Here is a 15,056-nt window from a genome sequence, read left to right as displayed (position 1 = left end):
AAAGACAAATGTTTTAAAGAATGTGTACTTTAAAGAAATAGAAATTTTTCATAAAGTTTATCCTTTAAATTATTGTTCAAAGCCTTTCCATTTAATAAACCTTCTCCAAAATAAATGAAAATGAATTGTGCTGCCATCTTTGGAGTTTTTTTTAAATATACGTTTGTGGGCGTGTATATGTTTGTGTCCAATCCTTTCGACAGCGAGATCCCGGAAACTAGAAAGATGACGTTTTCACTGATCTATTACAAATTTTGCGTAGATTGTCCAGTTCTAATTGAATATATATATTTAAAATGGCCATTTCTTTATTACATTTTTATGGGTACATTGGAAGTGTTGAAATTTAAAAAAGAAACTAAAGCATCATATCCTACCCATTATACTTTCCAACACCATATAATTATATATATAGGGGTTGCATATCTTGCAGGCGTTTCTTTCATGGCCAAATTATAATGAAAAAACGAGGGGTCGGCATTTCTCCAGTCTATGTTGAAAAAAAACGAAAGCTTTGAGTTTTACGTCCCACGGTTATGCCGGTTAGGCTAAAGGAGACGGTGATGATGAGTAATGAATGAAATGGTGGAATGAAGAAAGTGGGAGGAAACGGGAGAACCCGGAGAAACCCACGCACATGGTGTTTGTCCACCACAAAGTTCACTTGGCGGGGGCTGGGTCCAGTCTATGTTGAATCTTTATTGTTTGGAGTGTTTTGCGAATGAACACCATATATCACTGACATTATAATTGATTGTATGTGTAATGTATTAGCTTATTTTAAAATGTATAAAACTATAATAATGCCTGTTGTTCTGTATGGTTGTGAAACATGGTCGCTTCTCGAAAGAAAGAACATAGATTGAAAGTATTTGAGAACAAGATACTGAGACGAATATTCGGGCCCAAGAGAAACGAGGATAGGAAATGGCGGAAACTTCATAACGAGGAACTTCATTATTTATACGGTTTACCCAACATTGTTAGGGTCATCAAATCTAGGAGGCTTATTTGGGCAGGTCATGTAGCCAGGATGGAAGAAATAAGACGTTTTCAAATTCTTAACTACAAGACCAGCCGGAAAACGACAATTAGGAAGACCTTGGCGCAGACGGGAGGATAATATTAAGATGGATCTCGCAGAAATGGGTATATAAAGTAGAAACTGGATCCAATTGGCTAAGGATAGTCGCCAGTGGAGAGTTTTTGTGAACGCGGCATAAATCTCCGCGTTCCATAGGCCATAGAATTAGTTAGTTTGTGTATTTGCTTATTACATACTGCATACAAAAAGAAAGAAAACACTGATCATACATGAATTAACAACTCCAACCGGAAATGGGCTCAATTCTTGCAAACGGTGCGAGATATTGAAAGAGTAATCAAAAAAATCTTCCCTTTACGGTATCTCTTGCCAATTTTTATCAAGACGTCTTTCACTTGTGTCTCTAAAGGGACATGTACAAATGTGAGGAATAACAAGGAGATTCATGCTCATATGTGAATGATGCGCTATGTAGAGAGTAGTTTACATTAAAAAAGTAAACCATAAATACACCTAGTCCATTTGAACATTTAGTTAAAACAAATAAGTGTTAAATACTAGGACAGATTAATATAAGTGATCAGATGGTTTTAAATGAATGCGAGAAAAGTAAGCATGGGGATGAAAGCGTGTTTGTCATTTCTCCTCAGTAATGCGATACATTGTAAAATGCTAGTTTACGCTTGCTCCTGTTAGCAAGACTACTAGTAACACCAGTATCTTTTAACCGTGTTGACTGCAGATCTCAAGGTCATAGTTCATGCTATTCCTTTTGGCCTCTAGATATATCGCCTAGAATGAATTCGGAAGAACATGTGAGAAATATCAGAACGACGTATGAAACCAACCGTCAGAGCCGTGTATCCAGAAGACGAAATGACCATCATTAATTACGTCAAACAGTAGTGTCCTTTCATCGACAATGAACAAGCAGTAGTTCTAGAGACATTCTGACATTTCTTTGCTCGATTGGCTATCTAGATCCCCGGACTTAAACCCCATCGAAAATATATGGGTGTTAACGGTGCAAGATTGGGAATCGAGATGATAGAGAACTGTTGAAGATTAGAAGAACCATATTGAAGAAGGCTGGGAAAGCTTCCGTAGAAGACCTGACTTGTGTTCGTCACTAACTGATTCTATGCCTCGTGGAATTAAGGCAGTGATAGCTAATCATGATGGATGGACACGGAATTAGAAAGGTAACCAAGAAATTTCTGTCGCTTTTCTACCCACCATAGATATACCAGCTAAGACGTACCTGAAAGATAAAAAGTAGCCCCATCAGCATCGACAACCTTCTGCCAAGTTCTGGAAGACCATGGATTCCATCGCCGTAGAACTTAGTGGGTCGTGAAGCGAAGAAAGTATCAAGTGCATTTTGCACCTCTACTAGGGGTTTGAACTGATGATGTCTAAGGAGACTGTCCAAGGAGTGGAACACGTGATAATCAGAAGGTGCAATGTCCGGAGAGTATGGCGGATGCAATAGTGCTTCCTATCCAAGGCGCAGAATGGTACCCCAAGTCATCCTAGCCACGTGGGGTTTAACGTTGTCCTGTAATAACAGGACCCTTTTGCGATTCAAAACTGATGGCTACAGAGGTTTGAGCTTTTCTGGAACACGGTTCAATTCCTGACAGTACACAGTTGCACTGTTGCTCTGACCAGCTGGAAGCAGTTCCCGATGCACGATTCCGCAAGCAGTCCATCAAACATACAGGAAGACTTTCTTCTAGTGCAATGCTGGTTTCGGCTGTTTTGGAACCGGTTCATTAGATGCTAACCAATGATGACGGCGCCGTCGAGCTTCGTACAGGACCCACTTCTCATCACATGTCAACAATGTGTCCAGAAATGGCTCCTTCCTCAGAAGAAACAGTGAAGAAACATAGGTGTCTGCTCACGCTTCATTCTGGCCAGGAGTCAAATCATCATCGAGTCAACTTGTAGTGCTTCCCAAGCTGATGGAGATGCTACCGAATGGTTTGTCCACTCACACTGAATCGTAGTCCCAGTTGAAACGTTATGGCCTTACACGATTATTTGTATTCCTTAAAGGAATTTTCTTATTTTTTATTTCCCTTTGTTTTAATTTATCACATTTATGTTCAGAATGAATTATTAAGTTAATTTGTTGATTAAAATTATTATTAGAATTGCCCTTTTAAGGTTTAACTGTACGCAAGTTACTATATGCGCGTTCAGAGAAGAATTCTCGAAGCAGGTTTCTTCACTATTAAAAGAAGAATATATAAAAGAGTTTGTACACAAAAAGTTTCCTGTTGTTAACACAGAAACAGATTTTAAAGGTCTGTAACTAGATAATATATTTACATATATAGTGTGAAAAACAGAGAATAACGTTGTAATTTTCATAACTAATGCTTAAAAATTGTGTTATCTGATGTGGAAATGTATAGCAAAATGCAGGAATAAGTAGAAGTCATCCTGCCTACCGATCCTCCGGATCGAAATTTCATCAAACTGAAATACCTATCAATCTTGCCCTTATTGATATGTGTATTAACTAGATATTTAGCCACATAGTTGTATATTCCAAACATGTCAATTAATATATATACGTACCGAGGATCTCATAACGTCAGATATATGTTGTATGTAATGTGAGGCATGTAAATTTGCTTATAGTGCTTTTCAAAATGTTGACGAGGAGCTGCCGCAGGAAAACGTATATTAATTCTGATGCTGTGCTGGTCGATTATAGGAAGACATGTCAAATCTTGTACTGACTAAATAATATTACTAAAAAAATATATAAAGGGAAAATAAAATAAAACATGAAAATTTAGTGTACCATTTTATTTTATGCTGATAGGTTGCACTTTTGAAGAGGAGTATCTTGAAGAAATTATCTTCCACGAGCCGGCAATCTTAGTTGAATAAGTATTCTATTCCTTAAATACCTGTTCTGTTTGTGCCAAAGATGCAATTCAGAACAGAAGAGTCTCCGACAGGAGAGGAAGATAACACAGTTCCTTACATGTCTGTCCATTGTACTCCTCAATTGATGCTTAAAGATCTTCATTTTGTAGATGTGTTGTCTTCTGGCACGTGGTGGATCTTTGAGTGTTTTGCCACCGTCCTTAAACTTGTTTAACCACCGCTGCACTGTCAGCGTAGTCACAGAACCCTCACCAAAGGCCTGGCATATCTCCCGCCTTGCTGCAGCGGCGTTTGACCCAATTTGAACTCGTACGCGTACACGCCGTTATGACGCTCTGTGGATTTCCCATGTTCACTCTGTCCTTACTGAAGTTCGCGGTGTAACCGAACTGCCACAACCAGGTAGTATGTTGGATATACTCATAAAAACAAATGACTACCTTATCTCCATTCGCATTCAACTCACGGTGTGAGGGCCAATTAAAAACAGATCTCTAGAAAAGCGAAATAACTTTTTTTTGGATACCTTATAGATAGAAAATTATAACGTTTAAATTTATTGAAGAGTGTATTGTTTAAGACTAATAATAGTTTGAAGATATTAAATATTCATGATCAGAAAGAGAGAAAAAAAAACGTTTTAAGCATTTGGAATTGACAAGACACTGAAATATTTTGCTTTGTTCTTTTTGTTTAAAAAATGTAATTGTATTTTATTTCTTTTTGTAATTCAATTAACAGTTCTCTTTATTGCTTTATTTTTCTATGGGAATTAGGAAAGATATTCTGAACAATTTTTGAAACACTCAACGCTAACGTGTAAATAAATGACTATTTTATTTGTGAGATATGTAATATATATTTTTCTTTCTTTCTTCTTATATATGAGACTTAAAATTTCTCTTGATTCTTCTATGGATATTATGAAATGTTTATTCAGAACAGTATTAGGTTCTCAAGCACTTCATACCGAGGAGTAGTAGCCTATTGTATTTTATTCTCCCCGTGAAATAGACATATATTTTTCTTCCTTTCTTCGTCGCGGCCCCCAAGACTCTTATCTAGTCGATCGCGAGTATTTCGCCTGAAGGGAAAACGTCGCACAGCAAACAAGTGAATTCTACATGTGCCAGTATACCTTCTGGTCAGGGTTGGGTGTGCATTTTTCTTTCATAAATACAGGTTCGTAGGTAACTCCACCGCGGTCTTGTCAGGAAATGACGACTTTTCATAGTCGTTATAACCAGAACGACTATGTAAATGTAGCTGCTCGGATTCAGTAATAACTTCCGACGAGAAAAGTATATAAATATGCTGTTACGAATAGTACAGAAGTGAAGATATATACCTAGGTATATGTATATATAGGGTGGTAGGTAACTCCACCGAAATACTTTCGGTGGTGATTCCTTATATAAAATGGAAGAAAAACCTGTTATAAACATGGGTCGAAAAACGTCTACTTTACTTTCGGTGGTGATTCCTTATATAAAATGGAAGAAAAACCTGTTATAAACATGGATCGAAAAACGTCTACTTTCAAAGTTGTGAAACGCCGAAAATTGAAAAAAATCACGTTTAGAACACCCTGATTTAGAAACTATAGGACTTATCCCAAGCGTTTTAAGGAATTACACATGTACTAGTATGCGCTCTGTCTAAATATCCATGTTTTAGCATCCTCCGTTATCCGCGAAACGAACTGTAAGAAGGAAGTCGAAGTGTAGGGATACTCCTTTAAGTACCAACGGTGCGTTGGTTTTGCTTATACCGGTGAATTCTGAAACATAGATATTTGGACAGAACTCATAATAGTTTCTGTGTAATTCCTTAAACCGCTTGGAATAGACCCTATAGTTTCTAAGTCAGGCCGTTTTGAAACTTGATTTTTTGAATATTCGGCGTTTTATACGTAACTCTTAAATGAGACGTTTTTCGACCCCTGTTTATTAGAACATTTTTCTTCCATTTCATATAAGGAATCACCTCCCAAAGTTTTTCGGTGGAGTTATCTACCATCCTATATATACATATACCTAGGTATATATATATATATATATATATATATATATATATATATATATATCTTCACTTCTGTACTATTCGTAACATCATATTTATATTCTTTTCTCGTCGGAAGTTATTACTGAATCCGAGCAGCTACATTTTTCATAGTCGTTCTGGTTATAACGACTATGAAAAGTCGTCACTTCCTGACAAGACCGCGTCTGTCGCTTTTGTCTTCCTAAACACCCGAAAGGCTAGGCTTATCTAGCTCCGTCAGCATACATCCACTTTCGTTGCATTGTGTTGCATTTGTATATTGATTAACTAGTTTCCGTCTGCTGAAAGCAATGAATGAGTGGCTATTGCCGCCCGTGCTGCTCGATTCCATGAGAAAGGCTGAAGGCTAGAAGAAAATAGCCTAAAATGTGATGTTTCAAGAGCTCTACTTGGAGATTTATTAATCACTTATTTGATGTTTAAACAGTAAATTGAAAAATAAAGTAATTTTAATAAAATTCATAGTATCAATGTCTAAAAACATTGTTTGAGACTGATGAATGAATATTTGGATAGATTGAGCCTTGTAGTCTTAATATACCCAACGTCCCTGATTATTGAATCACTCACTTGTGTTCCCATAGGCTTGCGTCCTTTATTTCTTAGCAGTAACAATTATTTGGCAATGTGCACTGCACATCATGTGGAACCTAATTCTCATTTTCCTGTCTTCTAAACTGAGATGTAGAATAAACATGAATTTATAGTCTCAACTCGAGCTTCTAGCATCCCCCAGTGGTGAAAAAAATAGCGTTCGTAAGTTGAAGGTTGAATGGGATGGTAAATGACGTAGAGATAATAGCAGTTACGTATACTCGCAGGTGTGCATACAGTTACAACCGTGACGTACTCATTTTGATTTTCAGTTTAGGGTCCATTTCAGCTGCGAGGCTATCAGAAGTGGACTACAGCTTAACGTGGGATCCTAATTACGTAAGCTTTCGCCGGGAATCGAACCCGGTCCTCCCACTCCAAAGGTGACCGCTACACTACCCGCTTAGGCATGAAGCTCATTTGACGTACTTAAGAGTCTGACAAAACTAATATTTTTGAACTACATACATTCATGTTTACGAAAAGTTTCAATCTTTGGTAGTATAAGTTTATATATTTAGTATCCAATGCGGTTAATTACTAGATATAGAATATAAAAAGCAAGCACAAATTAAATGCTATTTATTACTCCACTACGTTGTGGCAATGTATAGAAATAGAAAGTAGTGTTTTTTGCGTATAGTAGTTCTCTCAGCATTCTTTTGCTAGTCCAGGATCAATGATCAAGACATTCTGGCCAGCGGTCAATGATCTACAATGTAGATTCTACATATACCTAGGACAACTCCTTTAAATTTTAGCAGACATACCTTGGCTCATCCACTAATTTTGACAGAGGTACATAGGACTACCTCTTTAAACTTTGGAAATTATCTAATTTCAATCTTTGGTAGTATGTACCTCTGTAAGTTTGATTGGTCTATCTCGTTTTCATTCATAGGTAAAAAGTTGACATGTTGGTGGTTTTTGACATATTTTGTCCCCTTTCATGTGGTCTAATTACCTTATATAATTATATGGGTGAGTGTTCGAATCCATTTCCTTCCCGAAGATATGGATAGATTGATGTTTCCTATTAAATTATCTTGCTATCTTTTATGTATAAACATTGGCAAATATTATAAAGGTAACCAAGAATGTTGTGCCGCTTTTGTGGAGGTCTGTGTTCAATTGGTTCTCATACCGAGAGTTGAATGTGAATGGAGATACTGCGACGGTCATTTGTTGGTGTGGGTGTGTCCATCATACTACCTGATTGTAACAGACGTACCGCGAACCTGCGTATGGACAGAGTAAACATGGGACCTCCACAAACCGTCATAAGGGCGTGTATGCTATACGAGTTCAAACTGGGTCAAATGTAGCTGCAGCGGAGCGGAAGATACGACAGACCTTTGACGAGGATGTTGTGACACGCGAAGAATGGAGCGGAGGTTTAACAAGTTTAAGGACGATGACAAAACACGCAAAGACGCACCACGTGCCAGAAGACCAGCACATATACAAACTAAAGATCTTTAGGCAGCAATGGAGGAGAACAGTGGCCAGACGTGTGAGGAACTGGACCTACGATTCAGTGTCAGTGGAGAAACCATTCAGCAGCACCTTCATCAACTCGGAAAACACTACAAATTGAGTCGATGGTTCCCACATGATTTGACTCCGGAGCAGAAGGCAATTCGAGCAGACACCTCTGTTTCTTTACTGTCTCGTCTGTGGAAGGAACCATTTCTGGACAGGGTGTTGACATGTGATGAGAAGTGGGTCCCCTGCGATGGTTCATGGCACCGTCATTATTGGTTAGCATCCCATGAACCGGTTTCAAAACAGCCGAAACCATCACTGCACGAGAAGGTCCTCCTGTGTATTTGGTGGACTGTTCGCGGCATCGTGCATCGAGAACTATTGCCAGCTGGTCAAAGTATCAGTGCTACTGTGTAACCGTCACAATTGAGCCGTATTCAAGAAAAACTCAAATTCTGGAGCCGTAACTTCTGAATTACAAAGGGATCCTAATGTTAGAACAACGCTAAGCCCACGTGGCTAGTATGACCAGGGACACCATTCTACGCCTTGGATGGGGAATACTATTGCATCCACCATACTCCTAGAACATTGCTACGTCCGATTATTACCTGTTCCATTCCTTGGACAATCACCCTAGAGGACACCAATTCAAATACCTAGTAGAGGTGCAAAATACACTTGATACTTTCTTCGCTTCACGGCTCACAAAATTCTACTGCGATGTAATCTATGGCCTTCCAGAAGGTTGGCAGATGGTAGTGGATGCTGATGGGGACTATTTTTGATCTTTTAGATACGTCTTAGGCGACATCGGTGTTTGAAGGTAGTGGGTGAAAAAGCGACAGTACTTTCTAGGTTAGCTTTAGAATATTGGCAGTGTTATTTCTTTTCATGGGTAAAAATTGGCAAAAGTTCAAAATTTGGAGGCTTTGGATCTATTTTATCATCACTGATATGGCTTCAGTATACTATATGCTTGTATAGATGAATACGGAGTCAATTCTCTTTGATAAGGCATGGGCACAATGTTGAACCCTCTCAAAATTTGGCTGGGGATATATGGGACAAACTGTTAAATTTGGGAATGGTAGAAAACAAAAGAACTAGTAAAGGTTCTCTACACTTTGTAAATTTTGGTAGTCTTTCTTATGCTTTTGTAGTACAAACCATATAATATTTTCCTTCACGATTGTAAAAAACTGACAGGGATCATTTCTGCTTTTGAAAAATTCCTGCGTTTTAAATTTATTTGGAAGGAAAAATTTTCTCTCAAAAGTTACTGTTGCTAACTTGTCTGTGCAAGCGCTAAAATTTTTAATGGTTCTAATGTAGATGCTAGGAAGGTTAGCTTTGCAGAATTAATAAAGATATAGCGCCCAAAAATGTCTGCTGTTCAGTAATATATTTGAATTACATAGTTTCCTACAGCTTACGGCTTTTCGTTCACTAATATATTTGAATTACATAGTCTCAAGCATACCATTTTTGCGGAGTTTCCAAAATCCTGATGTATTTGATGACGGACAGTTTTCTCAAAAAAAGAGGCTATGGTTGAGCTTGTATTTTTTTATAGACCATATTAAGGATATAAGAATAAGCATATTTACTTTATGCAAAATCAAAGCTCTTTTCGTAAAATTTCGGAAATTACACTATTGTCTCAAATTAAAAACTTGTGAATTTTTCTAGCTTTATATACACTTTCCTTTCGGAAAAGGAGCCTTAGTACACTCATAGTAGTTATAATGCTTACGCTGATGTTAGATACTTGGTTTCTGAAATATGAGTAATGTGTAAATTTCAATTGATGAAACGTATCTTTTGAGTTAGTGTGGAACAAAAACCAATATATCTCTGTTTTCTACCTAGTTTTGGTAAACAAGAAAATTTTTCGGAGCAAATTATTCAGCACATTACTCACATTATTCAGAACATGTACGAATTTCTTCAAAAAATGAAATGAATTGAGTTTTACGTCCCACCGTTATGCCGGCTTGGCTATAGGAGACGATGATCAGAAATAAATGAAATGGCGGAATGAAGAAAGTGGAACAGGTGCCCGCGCAATTGCAAGCACATGGAGTTTGTCCACCACAGATTTCACTTGGCTGGGGTTGGGATCAAACCCGGTACTCCGAGCACCAGAGGTAGACGCTGTACCACTTAGCCACGGTGGGCCGCTACAATTTTTTTTGTAGTGGCGCTTAGGATGTGTTGTTTCAAACGGTTTTTTTTGTAAATCCTTTTCCACACTACTAAGAGTTATGAGATTTCTGTGCGGAATGTGTAGCCCTGTGGTTTCTCAAGGTTGATATATCATTGAATGCCTTCCCACATTCATTACATGCATGAGGTCTTTCGTCGGAATGTATTATCATATGCCTTGTTAAGTGCGATTTTGCAGTGAATCCGTTTCCACAAACGTGGCAAATGTGAGGTTTCTCCAAGGGAAATTGGTCTGCTCTGTGTGTCCTAATGTGCAGTTGCAAATGCGATTTTCGATTAAATCCTTTTCCACACTCATGGCAGGTATGAGATTTTGGATTAATGTGTATTAGCATGTGGTCTTTCCAGCGATGTTTAAAAGTAAAACGTTTTCCACAATCGTCACAAATGTATGGTCTCTCTCCTCTGTGTGATAACATGTGCGCATCTAGATATGATTTACGATTGAAACCCTTTCCACACTCCTGACATGTGTGAGGTTTTTCTGCTGTGTGTGTTAACAAGTGCTGTTGCAAGTTTGTTTTACGATGGAAGTCTTTTCCACACTGTGGACATGCATGAGGTTTTTCATCAGTATGGGTCATCAAGTGTTTTCTCAAATCAGACTTTTGAGAAAATCCTTTACCACACCCCTGACACGTGTGAGGTCTCTCACTTTTATGTGTGAAGATGTGATTTCTTAAGTTTGACTTATTTTTAAATCCCCTTCCACATTCGGGACATATATGAGGCCTCTCAACTGAATGTGATATCATGTGTGTTCCCAAACTTGATTTATCTTTAAATCCCTTTCCACAGACGTGACATACTTCAGGCTTCTCCTCTCTGTGTGCTACCATATGTCTTGTCAGATCGTATTTTCGGAAAAATGTCTTTCCACACTCCTGACACACGTGAGCTCTCTCTCCGGTATGTGTGATTACGTGCTTTCTCAAGCTTGACTTAATTTTAAATGCTCTTCCACATTCAGGACAAATATGAGGCTTCTCAGGTGAATGTGGTATCGTGTGTCCGGTGAAATCTGATAACTGACTGAATGTCTTTTGAGAATCTTCACATGTATGAGGTACGTCACCCTTCTCTGTTGCGAAGTGATTTCTAGAGCTTGATTTCTCATTAAATCCACTGCTGCTCTCCTCTGAAGTGGGACGTTCATGATTTGTATGAGTTGCTCTATTGAAAGTACTGGTGTTCCTAAAAAAGATTATATTCAATGAATATGAAAAAAAAGAGAAAAAGTGAAGGAATGGAAATGTACAATATGGATAAACTACAGAATTTGTGTAATATACATGTAAGGAGACAATACTTCTTTTCGAATTCATCAATTGTTCATTAATGAAGTGAGCGTCAGCGAAGCTTTCGTTCTTCGATTCAATTTGTATTTGTATGTCTCTGTTCCACGATATCTGACGGAAATATATACATGAACGTTTGTATTTTCGCAACTTTTCTTGTATGTTTTTGCTCCCTGCTAAAAAAAAATAAATCTTGTTGACTTGCTGGGCCAAGTGATATTCTTTGCATACATTTACTCTTCGATCTTTGAAATATCTGAAAGAAATTGTATGATTTTTGTGAATATTACAGATCATCTTTTCATCTGTGATATTCTTAAGTATATATGAAAAGTCACTTAATTCTGCTAATTCATTCTAAAGTGTAGATGTAATTCCTCTAGCAGTGCATTAGCAAAAAGAACATTAAATTTATACCAGTTCATTAATTCTAACATTTAAGAAATCAGATTCTGAAGTTGAAATAATTAAGCTCTGAGAAAGTCGATAGATAAGATGACAGGGTGAAAAGTTCTCGTCCTGACTTAGAGACGACACTCCAATCAGCAAAATGTTATTGTTCTTGCCTTGGGGCGCTTTTCTGTTGTGCGTATAACAAGTGACAACTTGTTCTCTCAAGTAGTTTGAGTGCAGGCATTGTTGCAGTTAGACGTCTTACGTGTTAGTTGTGGAAATGGATAAACTTGAACATCATGCGGTTAATCAAATTTTTCGTTTTGGATAGATTAACCCCTACGGAAATTCATCCGAAGTTGACAAAAGTTTACGGGAACTCTGCTTCAACTTGTCAACCGTTAAAAAGTAAGCAACTAAATTTAAACGCGGTCGCACATTCCGGGAAGGTGACCCACGTGAAAGAAAGCCGAAAACCACCACCACACTGAAAACAATCTAAAAAGTGCATGGAATCATGTTGGACGACAGGCAAATGAAGGTTAGTGAGATAGCTGAAAGTGTAGATAAATCGGAGGAACGGGTCTGAAACATCTTGCACAAAGAACTAGGGATACGAAAGCTCTGCGCAAGATAGGTGCCGCATTTGCTGACTGCCAACCTAAAGCAAATGCGAAAACTATTTTCGCAGCAATCTTTGGACCGATTCAAAAGGGACCCGACGGACGTTGTGCGGCGACTTGTGACAATGGATGAGACATGGATTCACCACTAGACGCCAGAAAAGAAATAGCAATCCAAGCAGTGGGTGGAAGCCGGTGGTGCGACGCCGAAGAAAGTGAAGTCGATCGTATTGGCCGGAAAGGATATGGCCAGTGTGTTTTGTGATGCGAAAGGGATCCTGTTAGTTTATTACCTTGCAAAAGGAAGAACAATTACAGGATATTACTCCACCCTTCCGGACTAGATGTATGCCAAAATTCGCATGAAGATGCCTGGCCTGAAGAAGAAGAAAATCATCTTTCACCAGAACAACGCACCTGTACACAAGGATGCGTTGGCGATGGGATAACTGCGGGACTTGGGGTACGATTTGCTCGGCCATAACTATATTCTCCTGATTTGGCAGCATCGGACTTCTATCTGTTCCCAAACGTGAAGAAATTTCTTTCTGGGAAACGCTTCACATCGATGAAGAAGTTGAGAGGGTCGTGGATGACTATTTTTACATTTCCAGACTAGCAATTCCGGAAAGGAATGCTGATGGAGAAGCGCTGGACCAAGTGTATTGAAGTTAAGGGAGATTATGTCGAAAAATAAAATAATTTTTGAAGTGAAATTCGCAGTCTTTTATTGTCAGGGTGAGAACTTTTCACCCTCTTCTCGTATATTATTTTTGCATCGTCTGCGTAACAGCTTCTTAACGTATTAGAAGCTAACATTATTGTATTTTCCTAACAAGGGACATCACCCAATTGTCCGGCTCCGATTTCAATGAAATTTTTATTGCTGATAAAGGACATGTATTCATTCCTTGTGATGACAGAAATTTTTGCCATGGTGCATGTTTTCTAATTTTTAATAATTTTTAAATGTTGTGATGTAGTTAATAGAGATTACTGCAGAAGTCCCTTACTACCCTTTGTAAACGGAGTGTTAATGAATGAACAACCATGTAGATACGTATAGGGCCTAGGGGGAAGTCATATGGTACGTATGACCTTGACGGCAGCCATCTTGAAATCCGCCATATTGAATTAAGGTCAAGTTTTTTAAATAGGAATAGGGTAATATGATACATAATTTCGGGCTAGAATTTAATCAGAAAGACAATGGTAAAGTTAGTTTTAAGATGCGCTCATTTGGTGAAAATTACAGGCATAACTAACTAACTAACTAACTCTATGGCCTATGGAACTCGGAGGTTCAGTGCCGCGTTCACAAAAGTTCTCCACTGACTTCTATCCTTAGCTAATTCCATCCAGTTTCTACTTTGTATTCCTATCTCTGTGAGATCCATCTTAATATTATCCTCCCATCTGCGCCTAGGTCTTCCTAATGGTCGTTTTCCTATGGGTCTACCAGTCAAGACTTTGAAAGCGTTTCTACTTTCTTCCATTCTAACTACATGACCTGCCCACCTAAGCCTCCTAGACTTGACGACCCTAACAATGTTGGGTAAACCGTATAAACTATGTAGTTCCTCGTTATGAAGCTTCCGCAAGTCCCCATTCTCGTTCCTCTTGGATCCGAATATTCTTCTCAGGATCCTGTTCTCAAATACTTTCAGTCTATGTTCTTCCCTCAGAGTAAGCGACCATGTTTCGCAACCATACAGAACAACAGGCATGATTATCGTTTTATATATTTTAAGCTTCAAATTCCTCGACAGAATTCGCGACGACAAGAGATTTTGAACCGAACAGTAACACGAATTCCCTGCTTTTATTCGACATTTAATTTCTTCGTGAATATGATTTTCGTCTGTTAATATTGATCCTAAATATTTGAAAGTATCCACTTTATCAAAAGTATTATTTAATATTTTAACGCCTCCACAATTTGCCGTATTACGGTCCCGACACACTTCCATGTATTTAGTTTTCTCTGCATTTACTTCTAAACCCATGTCCTTGCAAGCGTTTAATAAGATCTCTGCATTTATTTCTATAAAGTTACAGACATATTAATTGTTTATACTTACTATGTGCGTAAGTCCCTTACCTCCGCTTCTAACCCGCGTATTAATGATAAAGGTGGATAAAGGTTCCGGTAATACATATTATGCCTAGAGGGAAGTTATACGATAAGGGTATCATTGATGGCAGCCATCTTGAAATCCGCCATTTTGAATTAAAGTGAAGTTTTGAAAACTGGAAACCATAGCATGTGGCACCAAATTTTAATAGTAACAGTCATTAATAGTAATAGTAATTTTAATGTGACAGTCATATTATGTCTCTTCGATATTTTCTATCATTGCTGCTGTTCCTTTAAAGTTGTAAAGTTGTATTTATTTTAAAAAATACTGTTTGTCGTTT

At 38.1% G+C, this 15,056-nt stretch overlaps 1 protein-coding gene across 4 annotated transcripts in view; it reads right to left on the bottom strand.

The window, feature by feature from the left end:
- Positions 1–15,056, bottom strand: part of LOC145666333 (uncharacterized) — a 147,862-nt gene that overhangs the window by 106,968 nt on the left and 25,838 nt on the right. For 3 of the 4 annotated variants that reach the window (XM_081733440.1, XM_081733441.1, XM_081733442.1), the window contains exon 3: positions 9,655–11,518. The exons of the other annotated variant lie outside the window; for it this stretch is intronic. In XM_081733440.1, coding sequence (XP_081589566.1) covers positions 10,354–11,518 — 1,165 coding nt within the window. In that variant the 3' untranslated portion in view covers positions 9,655–10,353. Of the gene's footprint in view, positions 1–9,654; positions 11,519–15,056 lie in introns of those variants that run through there. 4 annotated transcript variants of the gene reach the window in all.

The sequence above is a fragment of the Thermobia domestica genome, chromosome 12 (genome assembly GCF_964235325.1).
Source record: "Thermobia domestica chromosome 12, izTheDome1.hap1.1, whole genome shotgun sequence".
NCBI lineage: Eukaryota > Metazoa > Arthropoda > Insecta > Zygentoma > Lepismatidae > Thermobia > Thermobia domestica.
The sequence above is the reverse complement of the archived record's forward strand: the minus strand, read 5'-3'. Positions and strand labels throughout refer to the sequence as shown.